The following is a 13,844-nucleotide window of genomic DNA, read 5'->3' on the forward strand; positions in this document are numbered from 1 at the left end:
TGTCTGTCTATGCATGAGCTTCCTCCTCTTCGTCTTCATTCTCCTCGCCGAACTTGCCACGCTTCGCCATGAAGTCGTGGAACGCCATCGAGCTCAGCAACAAAACCACCACAGATGCCTGGCCGTAGATACGCGTGTGCATGATCTGCTGCGACGCCGAGATGCCCTTGTTCAGGTGCTGGTAGCTGAAGATGCCACCAACTAGCGGCACGCCCACCGTCGCCAGCGCGCGGTACGGATGGTCGTACAGGAAGTTGGCGGCCCGCTGCCACGCTTTCAGCTTCGACACCTCCTTCTTCTGCTCCACGTACGTGCCGTCCATGGCCGCCATGTACATCTCCGGGTTGTGTGCGCCGTGCACGAGTCGGTTCTCGGCCTCGACGGTGAAGGAGGCCAGGAAGGACATGACGACGATGGCGGTCTTGCCGCTGGCGTTCAGGCGGTTGCGGAAGGCGGGCCAGTACTTGTTGGCCGCGAGCACGCCAGCACCGACGACAGAGGAGACGGCAGCTCTAGTCTTCATGCCGCTCTTGTAGGCGTGCCAGGAGATGGCATCGCGGCGCTCGTTCGGGTTGCCGGCCTTCCAGGACGAGTTGTGCTCAACGGTGCTCATGGTGAGGGCTCGGTGTCGACCTGTTCAATTGAGGAATGGCTGCCGAGCCTGGTAATGCTTTGGTTTCGACGGTGTTGGGTCATGAATTGCTGTTAAACACCAAGCGTGGAGCCCAGCTGAAGTGCGATAGCCGAGGCGTGCATAATCGTCCCGCTGGGGTGAACGCCGATGACCATAGACGAACCAGGACAATCGAGGAGATCATGTCACCGGTGTCACACCGGCGGTGTGCGACGCCAGTTGTCGCTGAAGACTGCGCCAAAGTGCACTCATATACCGGGAGCTTTGACCTTGGGGTATCAAATTGCTGCGCAGAGAGAACGCGGGCTCCTTGCTGCAATAGCCTCTCCCGGTGTGTATGTGGGTACTTGCCGCCCGCAATACGCCTTGACGTACTGACTGGGTGTACGAAACGCGAAAAAGGGCGTCCTAAAGTCGACCAACGACCCAAGCAAACCAAACTGGCTGTGATGGCAGTGCTGCATTCATCCAACCAAAACTGCCAGAAACAGCAATCCGCACCGAGTGAAATCCGTCCTCACTGAGTAGACATTAGTAAGATGCCACCAGTAGATCCTCACCACTGTATTTTGAATGCTCTGCTGTTGTGTCGGTGCCTAGTAAAGAGGAATCCCAATCCTTGGGCACCTGAAGAAGGAAGGGTAGCAAGTAAATGCTATCCGTTCCCCATTGAGAACGATCTACCTCTCTAACTTATTCACCGCTGTCCTCACCGAACTTGCCGTGCTTCGACATGAAGTCGTGGAACGCCATCGAGCTCAGAAGCAACACAACAACCGAAGCCTGGCCGTAGATACGCGTGTGCATGATCTGCTGCGACGCCGAGATGCCCTTGTTCAGGTGCTCAAAAGTGCCAACTTCTTTGCGTGCGTCCTCGGATTATTTGTGCCAACTTTCTGCGTGACTCCTCCGTGTAGCTTCGCTCATTGTGCACAAGCCTTAGTTAGTGTTCACAATCCGGTCAGATTCAAGCTTATGCATTTCGATTCCTCTCCTTGAAGCACACTTCACAACACGAAAGCCAATGCTGAGGCTGAAGGGCAGTCGCAGCCGGGAGTTTTATGAGTCATTCTGCATCCGAGATCGTCGACACCAAGTAGCTCGCAGATGAACTCCGCTGAGCAAACCACGTCGTGGAAATCCGCGAACCCCAACAGAGGCCGAGATGCCATTTTTTGGCACGCCTACACAAGCGGCGTCAAGGCTGACATGACGACTGCCACGATCATGGGAGCAGCAGTGCTCACAGTCAACAAGTACTGGCCTACCTTCCGCAACCGCCTGAATGTCACCGACTAGACGGCGCTAGTGGTCATGTCGTCTTTGGCTACCTTCGTGGTTGTAGCCGAGAACCGACTTTTGTCAGGTGCGCGTAACCCGGAAATGTACAAGGCGACCATGGACGGCACGTACGGGAAGGAGGTGTCGAAGAGGTGTCGAAGCCGAAAGCGTGGCAGCGGGCCGCCAACTTCCTGTACGGCCACCCGTACCGCGCGCTGGCGACGGTGGTGTTAAAATACTAGGGCAAGCGGAAGTGACCGGCGCCTCATAAATGGACCTGCCCCCAGCAATGCTGCCGAAACCGAACTGAATAAGCTCGGCAACGTACTCGTCGGTGAGGTGCTCTCAAACTGAAGGTACTGTAGTAGCTCGGACCAAATCTACGCTTAGCTGCACGAAAATACCACCCACTGTATATACAGCAGCTCCTAGTTACTGTTGTGTCAGCCCCCAGATAGCGGCGACGCTGTCGTATTGACATCGAGTGCACTTGCAGATTTCTGGCGGCCCCATGAAGAAAAATAGCGGAAATGCAAAACATAATCTTGGATCGGACATGATTGTGGGCCAATCTTCACGTCTTCGCCAGCCTCGCTACATGTATACGGGCGCGGTACTTGTACACGACGAATAAGCAGAAATTCTGCCAGAATAGTCGCAGGAGCCACGTCAAATTTCGGCACAAGAGCTCAAGAAAGCGACATTGGCCTTAGCTTGCATAACGAGTAATTGACACTTCCCCAACAATAGAGCAGCGCCATTTCGAGGAAACAACCGAACACCCCACGCGAATACATGTAGAATGCAAGTTATTAGCCGGCAGGCCTGGGACACAGGGCTGTGAATCGGTCAGCACCTGCAGTGCAAGATAGCCAGGCCGCGCGTCATCTGGACATCTTTTTGACTTCCCGGTACAATTCAAAGGAACCACAAGTACGTCAGCAGCTGAACAAAGCCGGGGCAAGCGCAATCGCGGTGATGATGTTGTAGCCAAGACCATAGCACAGCATGTCGCAGCGCCAAACCATCTAGCTATAGCCAAGCACCGTTTCATCCATTATTCAAATATCCTCGAGGGCCCAACAGCCCCACACTACTGCGTCTTCTTCTTCCACGCCAGCGCTGCTGCGTCTCCCAGTGCGCGAGGGCTGTGCAGTTTGCGGCCCGTGAAGAACACTCCAGCCACGAAGAAGATGCCGCCGACACCCAGGAAGAAGCCGCCCAGCACGTAGTTGGCGCTGCCGAACCAGCCCACCTCCTCTAGCACCAGCGCCTTGGTGCCGCCGAACGAGCGCACGAAGAAATTGGACTGCACGGCGAACGTGAGCGTCGTGTTGGCGGGCAGGTCGCGCTCGATACGGCCGTACGGCTTGCGGAACGGGTGCATGGCAGCGCCTTCGACCCACACCCGCCAGAACTCGCTTTCGACGCCCGTGCCCACGCCGTAGTCCGGATCCAGCGCGTCGTGCACCCACGCGGTGCTGTTCGTATAATCCGCTGTGATGTACGGCTCCGTCGGGCCGTTGGGCGGTGGGATGATGCGGCTCATGTTCGGATTGAGCCACACGGGCAGATACGTGCTCGACGAGACGTCCCAAGTCGGGTTCTTGTTGTTGTGTGCTGCGTAGGTGCGCGCTATGCCCTTGGACGTCATATCGGTTCGCGTGAGGTTCTCACCCGTCGGCAAAGCCCCCTCGTGCAGCCAGAAAATGTCGTTAAACAAGGTGTTGGCCACAATGCCACACGGGAAGAGCTCACGCTGCGTGGCGGCCGAGGTTGACTCGCACGAGCCAACAGTGCACAGCTCGGAGACCGCCGTCTTCATGGGGTAGCACTCGAGCATGGACGTGCCGGTGTCGGGGCGAAACTCGTCCGTGAACTGCGTGCGGATGATGGACGAGACGAAGCGCCGGTGGTTCTGGTAGTAGCCGTCCAGCTCGTAAAACACGCGCACGGGGCTTTTGATCTCCTTCGGCAGCTTCACGTGCACGAAGCACGTGTGGTCGGCGTGGAACGTGTTGGCGACGTCCGCCGAGTCGAGGCGGCACTTGGATAGTTGCGTGATGTTGCCGTCACTCTGGACAGCATTGGCGGCCTCGGTTCCTGGGTTACCGTCGTATACCACGCGGAGCTTTGTGAGCGTGCCGGACGTGTAGACGATCACGACGCCGAGCGCGATGCACATTGCTGCTATCGTAAAGCAGATGCCGATGGACCACCCGAGCGTGAGCACGGGCTCCCACACGTTCAGTTGCTGCTGCGTCATGCGCGAGCCGTCGGGGCGGTTGGAGTTCGCGTTGGCATTGTGTGCGGGTTTGCCTGACACGTTCTTCTTGCTGCCACTGCTGCTGCGTCGACGTCCTGTCTTGGATGAACCGCGATGCGAAGCTGCGCGGGGCATCTGGACACCTTGAGGCAGCGGCACCACCAGCGACTGCACATCGACATCGCTCGGCCGAACCAGAGGCTTGCTGGCCGTCATCTTGCTCTCGGATCAACGATGCACGATGGACTTGTGAGTGCGCTGCGCTATTCCAACTGATGGCACCTCCAGGTACGTTGCAGCAATCGAGAAACGTCCCTGGCTTGTCACGCAGCGTGAAACCCCTCCCAATATACCATGGGGGGGGGGGGGTCATATCGACAAGCGGCGCTCGTGGTGATAATAAAAATGTGGTGCTGTATTTTTGACAGGTTGCTGCTACGACGTCTGCTAATGGAGAGGCGAGGGGGAAATAAGTCTAGCGCTAGGCATCCAGACAAGTGGCGGCTACTGTTGGCCTTTGCCGTCGGGGCGTGCGTGGCTCGTCCTCGTGCTGGATGAGTGGGGCGTTTAGTCCTCGTTGTCCTCGACCGTGAACTTGCCGCGCTTGGCCATGTAGTCGTGGAAGGCCATGGAGCTCAGCAGCAGCACGACGACCGAAGCCTGGCCGTAGATACGCGTGTGCATGATCTGCTGCGACGTGGAGATGCCCTTGTTCATGTGCTGGTAGGCGTAGATGCCGCCCACGAGGGGCGCGCCCACCGTGATGAGCGCGCGGTACGGGTGGTCGTACAGGAAGTTGGCGCTCTTCTGCCAGAACTTGAGCTTGGACGCCTCCTGCTTCTCCTCCACGTACGTGCCGTCCAGACTGGCCATGTACCGCTCTGGGTTGCGGGCGCCGTGCATGAGGCGCGTCTCGGCCTCGAGCGTGAAGGCGCCCAGGAAGGGCGAGATCACCAGCGCCGTCTTGGCACTCGTATTCAGGCGGTTGCGGAAGGCCGGCCAGCGCGCGTTGGCCGTGTACACGGCGGCGCCGGCGATCACAGCGGCCACGGCGCCGACCTTCATGCCGCTGGTGTAGGCGTGCCACGAGATGGCGTCGCGCGCCTTGTTGGGGTTCTCCGTCTTCCAGGACGAGTGCTCGGGGCTGGCGTCGATGGCGCTCATGGTGGCGGGAGGTCTATGGGAGATATGAATGTACACTTGCGCTCTCGGCGGATACTTGGATTATGAGCCTAATGCTGCGTGTGGCTCAGAACCCGCTTCTGCTTCAGCGCTGAAGACGACGGGGACGAGGACCGCATGTCCTCCGCGCGCGCTGATTGGTCGGGTCGCAGTGCGTTTCTCTTGTGACGAGGCTGAGAAGAAGACCTTTTAACGGGAAAATGGGCTCTGCTCTGACTTGCGAGACCCAACATGACTCGGGCGTGCTGAAGTCACTGCTGCTGCGCACAAGATCAGTGACCTTTTGTTTAGCTTTACTTGACCGTTTTGCGTTTGTGAGAGAGCAGCTCGAAGGAAGAACGCCCAGTCCAACCTCATGAACAACGGCCTCACTATTAATAGGTGTAAGAACCTAAGAAGTACCCGCGATCGAACGATTGCCAGCGCATTTAAGCTCTCGAAGTTATAGAGATCGGTGCTCTTTATAGCGAACCTGGCAGTTTGGACGTCAAACTTAAGGTGATTTATGCACCCCACGAGCAACTGTGCAAAATTGCAGTCCACTAGTTTCAACAAACTTGTGTCTTTGCTAGGAAATCTGCTTAGACTGCAATTCATATCCAACCTAAGTGACTAAAAATTGGGTTTTGCCCATTTGGCGGTACCGCCACCGCATAAACATGATAATGCCATACCTATAAAATGCGTATTTGTTTCTATTTTTCTCATAATCTGTCCCTTTTCGACGCTCATTTAACACAAAGTGGCCCACAATCTGATGATCCGCAACTTTTGGGCAATGTGACAGGGAGCTGGACACCTCGCGTGCTGGGTAATGCTTCCGGGCTTGCAACGGCGGAATGCGCTGCTGGCTATGTGCTCTGCCACCGAGAGCTACCTGTTGTTTCGCATTGTGCTGCAGCAAAACGCTGGCGACGACATTTCCTGTTATCGATTGGTACGGCTGCATCCGATATCCCAAGCAGGAAATCGATGCTTGTCACGGCAACTTCAACTTCTTGGATCGAACACCGTACGGTACCCGTTTCGGTAGTCTGCTCGGATGGTCCCGCACTAGTTGTGTGCGTGGCATACACGTACATTGCAGCCTTGGTGCTGTTTGCTGCCGCAGACATGCCCACCAGGCATTCTGGTGGTGGTAGGATCGATCAATTGTCACCAAGATGTTTTCGTCAAGCAATCCTGGCGGGCGCACGAAAAACGGGGCGCTTGGCAATAATAGCATCTCCAACGGTAGGTCCTAACTGAAGTCTTAACAGAGCCTTTGAGACCCCTGGCTTATAGTTAAGACTCGTGCCGATGAGTTTTTCCGAACGAGGAGTTTTATGCTGAGACTTACAGCGCAGATCTCAAGTTAATGTTCGTGCCCGTCTTTGGTACATTTCGTGATTCTATGGCTTCGTTAATGTAAGACCCGAGACGCATCCGATCACTCTCTCTGAAGTTAATACATGTACTCTCAATAGGACCTACCCTGGAAGCCTTAACACTCGGTTGAATCTCAACAGCGCTCCTTTAAAGATAAATCCGCCCTTGAGACCCCCCGTTGGAGATGCCCTAAGCGCCGTCGCCAACGTCAAGCGATTCGTTCGAGTTGGTCCTTTCCGGTGCAATCGACCAATTTTTCCGACCCTGTCTAGCACTGCTGTGGCTCATGCAGCAGCTGAGTGATGTGTTCGAGCATGGTTCGCCGACCGCCTTGAAGGGTTTCAGCGGTGGGAATGACTTCGATCCCGGACGTGCGCGCGCGATGAATCTAGCGTTGGAACGGCGGCAAGAACCGTGCTCGCTCGTTGCCGCCAGCCATTCCAGCGCGCTGGAAAGCCGGAGCGTTGCCCATCGGCCAATTTCTCAGCAGCGAGTTCATAGTGATCGCTCGCCAATGCCTTGCTATCGTAGCAAATACGCCTCGAATCGAGCGAGTCCCCGCTCGACGGACGCCATTGCCGTCGGTGGTCGTTGTGTGCGACAAGCATCGATTTTCTTGACATCCCTCACCATCTCGATATCGTGAGAAATCGTTTACTACTGGTATGCATTTTACATGTATTTATTCCTCAAGTACAAATAAACTTTCAAAACCGTTATCATCGGTATATCAGGGTATTGGATCTCGTGTGCCCGTCGTGCAGACGTGACTGCCCTTCGTCCATTGATGCGCTTTCGGCGTATGCACCGACTAACCGAGACTTTGCCACCTCAACCGTGCCCGCTCACCTGCTGACCTGTATCATATCCGCAATTCTCGAGCAGCGCCACCATGGCACCTCGCCAATACGACAGCGACAGCCTTGCGGCTGCGAACGGATCTTCGTCTTCCGCCGATCACTTGTCCGTGGACCTGGACATCGACTCCTCCGGCGTGCCATTGACATCCGCCACCGAGGCCAGCGACTTCTACATCGACCTGCAATCGCCACGGCCACAGACGCACTCGATGCGTCTGCGTCTCAGGAAACAGGCGTCCAGCAATTCGATCCTGTCGGCCGAGGCGGCCGAGAACCTCCGACGCCGAGTGGCTCGCGTCAAGAAGAATAAGCACCCGAAAGAGGTGCGCGTGTTCAAGCAGCACCTGCAGCTCGCGGCGCGCATCGCTGTCGGCGTCATGCTCGCGGGCGTGGTGCAGACTCACGGTTCCGACCGGGAGTGGCTGTTCCTGCCGTCCAGCTACTACCTGGGAGGCCTCACGGTCGCCTCCATGATGGTCATCTACGCTGCAGCCAACACGGTGGGCGGCGTGCTGGAGCAGGTCTGGCAGATCGACGTGGGTGTCGCCATGGCGTTGCTATACAACTTCGTCGTATTCACCTGCGTACCGATCACGCAGGGAGACCTCATGACTGTCTCCAAAAACATTAACGGCAGCACATACTACGTGAGCCTACACGACTGGGGCGTCACACTCCCGTTACTCGCACTCTTTACGCTGGTCGTGTTGCTCTCGCCCATGGTACAGTGTACTGCGTTGTTGCACTGTAAACTTACGCTGAGCTAACGCGTCGATGGGGTGTACTGCAGCAAACGAACGTGAAGAAGTTCGCTGTGAGCACCAATTTGTACTTCAGTACGTTTTCCGCAAGTGAAGCTATAGGAAGCGACTTTATCTAACCACGATTTCTTGACTTGTCCGCAGCGTTGACTCTCGTCGATCCGATGAACCCAGTATTCACAACAATTCTCAAGGACAACTCGAGCGGCAACGGCTACTACGGCACGGATAACCTTTTGAAACAGCTCGCAATCTACAGCGCGGTTGGCGTTGTGGGTACTTTGATCGCTCTTGCGACCATGGTGCTGCCATATCCGATTTTGTACGTCAGGATGGGTGTGTTGAACCTAAATGTCGACTTTGAATGCTTACGTTGGATTTATATGTTTGATTTTAGCGCGATGCGGAAGCTACGCAAGCACATGGCTGCTTCGCCGCATGACATCCGTGATATCCTCAACTTAATTGTGGACTCTTACTGCTTCCGCGCGAAGGACATCAAGAAGATGGACTTCTTTAAACTGCGACTTGACCGGTTGCTCGAGAATGCTCATGAACGTCTCGCTACGATGGAGTCTCTGCTGAACGATTGCTGGTGGGAAGAGCTTGTGGGGCTTGGAGTGTGCTTACACTTCAACAAGACCGTAGCCAAGCAGCTCGTAAAGTTGTACGCGAAACTACTCGCAGATCTGCATGCGATGAAGTTTGCAATTGAGGCTGAAACGTGCCACTGGACGCACGTTGTGCTGCTCAAGAAAATGCAGACGGGGTTTTACGTGTTACAAGTGGAGGCGAACGATCTACTCGAAGATATCTCGCTAAAGATTGTTCGTTCGTCGCGAAGTAAGTATCGATGTGTGTTGTTTATTCTCGAGCGTACCAATCTAATATTTTACGGATTTCTTTTGCGAACTGGTAGACATGTCTTCGCCGAAGTTCGCCAGTCTGGAGCAGGCGTTAGAACGCCTCATGGTCAAGTATACCACGCTGTATGGAAACCTGCTTTCTGCTGACGTCCACACAGCCGATGACGTGGGCAAAACGATGCCGCTGAATGTATTCGTGTACTCGTTCCACGTATTCGTGATATCGTTACTGGAGTTCGAGGAGAAGTTCAACCAGAAGAACTTTTCGGCGAGGTACCGAGTCAAGAACTTCCTCAAGCTGACATGCCGCAGTCTGCTGCAGCCTATTAGCTACCCACGACGACTTATCATCTTTGCATTCCGAACGACGTTGGCGATCATCATTGGTATTTGCTGTGCGACCTTCATTTTTGCTTTCAGTTCCACCGCGCCGACGGCCATCGCAATGGTTGCTGAAGATAACATCGGTGGCACTTACAGTAACACGGTGAATCGCGTGGGAGGTTTGGTGGCTGGAACTGTAGTGCCGTCGATTTTCAGCTTCTTCGTTTGCAAAGTGTCGAGCGACTACGTGTACAACACGCTGAACAACATTGTGTTGTGTATTTGGACGGTGGGGTCCATGTACGTGTGGTTCTGTGGCCGCTACATGGCGCTTGCTGGCATGACGTCAGCTTTCATGGCAGCGTCAGTCTTGCTCGACCACAGTTGCCGGAGCACATCGTCCTCAACAACGGTGTCGTATGCAAGTCTCACTCAGAACGCCTTAGGTATTCTCATTCTGATGATCGTGGAGGTTGTGATTCACCCGCGGAGCTCACGCGGACTGCTTCGCAGCAACATTCAACAACTATTGACACAATACTGCGGGGTTTTCCACGATGTATTTCGCCACCACATCGCGTACAACCAGCCTACTCCTATAACTGTAGGCCTGCTCACTGAGGAGGATATCGAGATAGCAAACGCGTTACTTGGTCGCAGCGACGTGAAAGTGCTGAAAGACCAACTCAAGGTCGCAATTCCTCAGCTGCTGAAAACTCAAGCCAAATTGGTGGATGATTCCGCCATGGAGCCAACATTGTGGAAGCCACCGTTCTCCACATCGAAGTATACCAAGGTCGTGAATGTTTGCCACGAGATCCTCGACAGGCTTGATGTCCTCGTAGACCTGGTGGACTGGCACGAGAAACGCCGTAGCAGTGGAAAAGATAAACCATTGCATCGTTGGAATCAAAGTCGAATAGACGCTGAGTGTACCGCTGCCTTCACTGCAGCGCAGGAGCCTCCGTCTCCAACCTCAGCAGCCGTCGCAGAAATGGTGGGAGGGGACGACACTGCGGAGAAACCTTCTTCACCCGCTCCATCCTCACCGCAGCCAAACGTTACCACAACTTCTCAAGCTGTAGCAAAGATCAAGTGGGAGCAAAGCTTAGCTGTAGTGGAGGCTGGAGTTGAGGAAGCCTTTGACACGCTAGTGACCCTATTCGGAGAAGAGTTTTCGACTTCTACGGCCGAAGACCATGCGATTTACTTGCAAATGAAAGAGGCCTTCCGTATCGCTGATGTTCATCGTCGCGGTGTCGTGGATGCCTCCGAACTGGGTCTTCTGCTGGAAAAACTTATGCCGTACTCAGGCAGCCAAGGGGTTGAAGGGATGGAACAATACGTAGATGAGTTCATGCAGTTGGTGGACAAAAATCACGATGGAAAAATCTCATTTAACGAGTTCATGCAAGCTTTAAACGAAGGCTTTCGGCTGGAGTTGGAGATTTACGACGATCAGCCGCAGGTCCCAGTAGCTGATGTGGTTAATGATTCGAACGGAGCCCAGCTCACACATTCAAGGAGTGTTCGCTTGCTCCGTAAGAGTTCGCTTCGTCGCAATTCCATTCAATCCACTCACACGGACGAATCCGACGATCAATCGAAATCCGGAACACACAAGCACGTCACGATTGTTTCGCCTCCACCACCCGAAACACTGTCACGCGCGTCGTCGAACTTCGTTGATATGTCAGTGTTTGAGACCGCGAAGTCCGATTCGAGTGTGTTTGACCACACGGGAACTATCCAGGAAACTACTACCGGTAGTCGTCGACACCGCTTTCGTGGTTTGTCGTCGGCCAGCGAGAGCTCGGCACCCGAAGCCTTGCTGAATGTCGAGGCATTTACACTGACGGAAGCCGCGGCCGCGTTGAAGCAGAGCTACGGTGAATGCTTGCTTGCGTATGTGGACGACTACAGCAGACGCGTTACGATGGAAGACTTCATTGTCATGAGCTGCATCATCAGCGCCTGCGAAAGTATCGCGGAGAATCTAACTCGCCTCAACACCCTGGCGGCTTCGTAAATGGTTGCCACGACAGGTTTGTGCTGGAAGAACTTTGAACTGAATTGAAGTAGAAAAATGCTTTCTTCGAGGTACGCCTCGATATATTCCTGCTAAACCTAGTTAGTAGGAATATATCCAGGCGTACCTCGAAGAATTCAAATTCAAATGATTGTGGCGCTCTAGTATTCCAGCCTTTAGCTTTCGTCTATTGACTCGATATCCCGATGACTTGTGCAGAATCCTTTCGCATTCGCTCTTTTGCTACAGCCTTTTGCTTTGCACGTACTCCAGCCGCCGTGGGTGCAACACAAGCCTTTGAATTGGACGCTTCTGGTACACCCTGGGTGCTTACAACGCTGGCCACCTCCGTGCTCGATGCAGTAGCCTTTCATATCTCCCTTGGACAGACCCCACTTTTTGCAACCTTCGGCTTTACAGGTAATTCGACCACCGTGGGTACTGCATAGACCTTTTGAGATTGCCAGCTTAGTACAATCAGGGTGTGTGCAACGAGCACCGCCTCCATGGCTAATGCAGTGGCCACCAACTTGCGCCGACTTCTCACATCCTGCAGTTTGGCACTTGCGCCCCACAGCGATACCGCGCTCCTTCGCGTGCTTCGTGCAATAACCTCCATTCAGCCTGTACTTTAGGCACCCGTCCACCTTGCACGTGCCCTTGCGCTTGACCACACCATGTTCAGCACCATGCCTGTGACAGTATCCACGAACGCTGCCGATCTTAGTACAGCCTTCAGTCTTGCATAGCGTGCCACCTCCATGAACTCGGCACAAGCTTTTAGACAGAGCCTTCTTGCCGCAGCCCTCCGTTTTGCACAAAATACTGCCGCCATGAGTAGCGCACAAACCGCGGGATTGGTATCGCTTAGTACAGCCGGGGACGGAGCAGTTTTTCTTGTTCCCGCCTCCACCATGCTCTTCACACTTGCCGTGCGTCCTCACCAGTTTCTCACAGTTCTCCTCCGAGCAGATATGCCTTCCTCCGTGAGCAGCACATCGACCACGCCAGCGAGATATCGCCGTGCAATCCGGGAACGTGCATTCTCTAACTCCGCCGTGAGCGATGCACTTGCCTTTGGCTTGAGCTTGCTTCGTGCACCCCTGCTGCGAGCAGCAAATTCTGCCCGTCTCGGTGAGCTGTTGCGTAGGCTGCTCTTCTTCCCCGGCAGTTAAGCCGGCTAAAAACTGGTTTGCCAGCTCTGTATACACCGCTGATTCCTGCTCGCTGCACCTTATCATGGAGTGCACGCGACCAGCAGCGAACTTGATCCCCCACGCCATCTGCACCCCCAGCTCTATGGCCGCTTGCTGCGAAGCGGACCGCGTGCCGGTCATGAACTCCGCCCGACTCCACGCCTCTTCTCCTGCTTGTTCCTCTTCCACCCCCACAACTGGCAACGGGCGCTTCTTACTCATCGAAACTTTGACCGACAAGCTGCCCCCTTCTCCCCCCGTGGCGCTGAGCTTCACCAGGCCGTCGGACGCCCACGCCCTCGCGGTGGTGTGGTCCGGGACACTTTTCACTGTCCCGACGCGGCTGGAATTTCCAGAAGAACTTTTCCCTACTACCCCAAGTTTTGCGTCACTTTTCTCCTGTTTATTGTCATTTTCTGGGTCGAATTCGTCGAGGAAAAACTCGCGGTCGCCGGCCGGCGGAGAAGTCGGGACTCGACGGTCTCCGATGTTCATCTCGACACGTGGAACGGCCGCCATTCCGGCGTTAATACTCGACGGTGAGGGGCGGCGCTTGGTCACGCGCACGAGCAGCTGCTGGGCTACCTGTGGTCCCTCCGGCGCCTCGAGCGCGTGAGCGGCGGCGACGTCCGGGAAGGAATTCCGACCCTGTCCGTTCATGCCATTTAGCGTGTCGATGGACAGGCGAGTTGAGCTTTTGTGTCTGACTATTTGATGAGTCTAAAACGTCGTACTTAGCTGGGAGAAAGGACGAGTATAAATTATGAAAGTTGAGCATTAGTTTAGACAAGACGTTAAAGCGGAGGTGCGCCATGGTCGCAGCCTCGATGTGCAATCTGGGAACGAACAGTTCCTACGACCTCCGTTGTGCTCTTCACACTTCCCGCGTCGTCGCGCAAGTTTTGTGCAATTTTCGACTAAGCACTGTCGACGCCCGCCGTGGTCGGCGCACACCACGCCAACAAACAACTTTTGAGCAGTTTGGCGTCGAGCTCCACAGTGACCGATGCACTTGCCTTTGGCCTGAGCCTTTTTTGCGCATCCTGGATGAGAGCAGGGCGATTTAAAGGTTGCCAA

At 54.9% G+C, this 13,844-nt stretch overlaps 4 protein-coding genes across 4 annotated transcripts; 1 reads left to right on the plus strand and 3 right to left on the minus strand.

The window, feature by feature from the left end:
* Positions 1 to 3,008: 3,008 nt before the first annotated feature.
* IUM83_11117 (protein kinase) lies at positions 3,009 to 4,397 on the minus strand (the record flags this gene model as incomplete). Its single annotated transcript, XM_067935660.1, has 1 exon — positions 3,009 to 4,397. The coding sequence occupies one exon, from the start codon at positions 4,395 to 4,397 to the stop codon at positions 3,009 to 3,011; it is 1,389 nt and encodes a 462-aa protein (XP_067798869.1).
* A 351-nt stretch (positions 4,398 to 4,748) lies between these two features.
* On the minus strand, positions 4,749 to 5,345 carry IUM83_11118 (uncharacterized protein; the record flags this gene model as incomplete). The annotated part of the gene is made up of 1 exon (XM_067935661.1): positions 4,749 to 5,345. The coding sequence occupies one exon, from the start codon at positions 5,343 to 5,345 to the stop codon at positions 4,749 to 4,751; it is 597 nt and encodes a 198-aa protein (XP_067798704.1).
* Positions 5,346 to 7,623: 2,278 nt separating this feature from the next.
* On the plus strand, positions 7,624 to 11,571 carry IUM83_11119 (uncharacterized protein; the record flags this gene model as incomplete). The annotated part of the gene is made up of 5 exons (XM_067935662.1): positions 7,624 to 8,313; positions 8,382 to 8,427; positions 8,497 to 8,674; positions 8,750 to 9,195; positions 9,272 to 11,571. The coding sequence occupies 5 exons, from the start codon at positions 7,624 to 7,626 to the stop codon at positions 11,569 to 11,571; spliced, it is 3,660 nt and encodes a 1,219-aa protein (XP_067798705.1).
* A 414-nt stretch (positions 11,572 to 11,985) lies between these two features.
* On the minus strand, positions 11,986 to 13,427 carry IUM83_11120 (WRKY transcription factor 19; the record flags this gene model as incomplete). Its single annotated transcript, XM_067935663.1, has 2 exons — positions 11,986 to 12,038; positions 12,119 to 13,427. The coding sequence occupies 2 exons, from the start codon at positions 13,425 to 13,427 to the stop codon at positions 11,986 to 11,988; spliced, it is 1,362 nt and encodes a 453-aa protein (XP_067798813.1).
* Positions 13,428 to 13,844: the final 417 nt, after the last annotated feature.

Source organism: Phytophthora cinnamomi (assembly GCF_018691715.1).
Source record: "Phytophthora cinnamomi strain GKB4 chromosome Unknown Contig7, whole genome shotgun sequence".
Taxonomy (NCBI): domain Eukaryota; phylum Oomycota; class Peronosporomycetes; order Peronosporales; family Peronosporaceae; genus Phytophthora; species Phytophthora cinnamomi.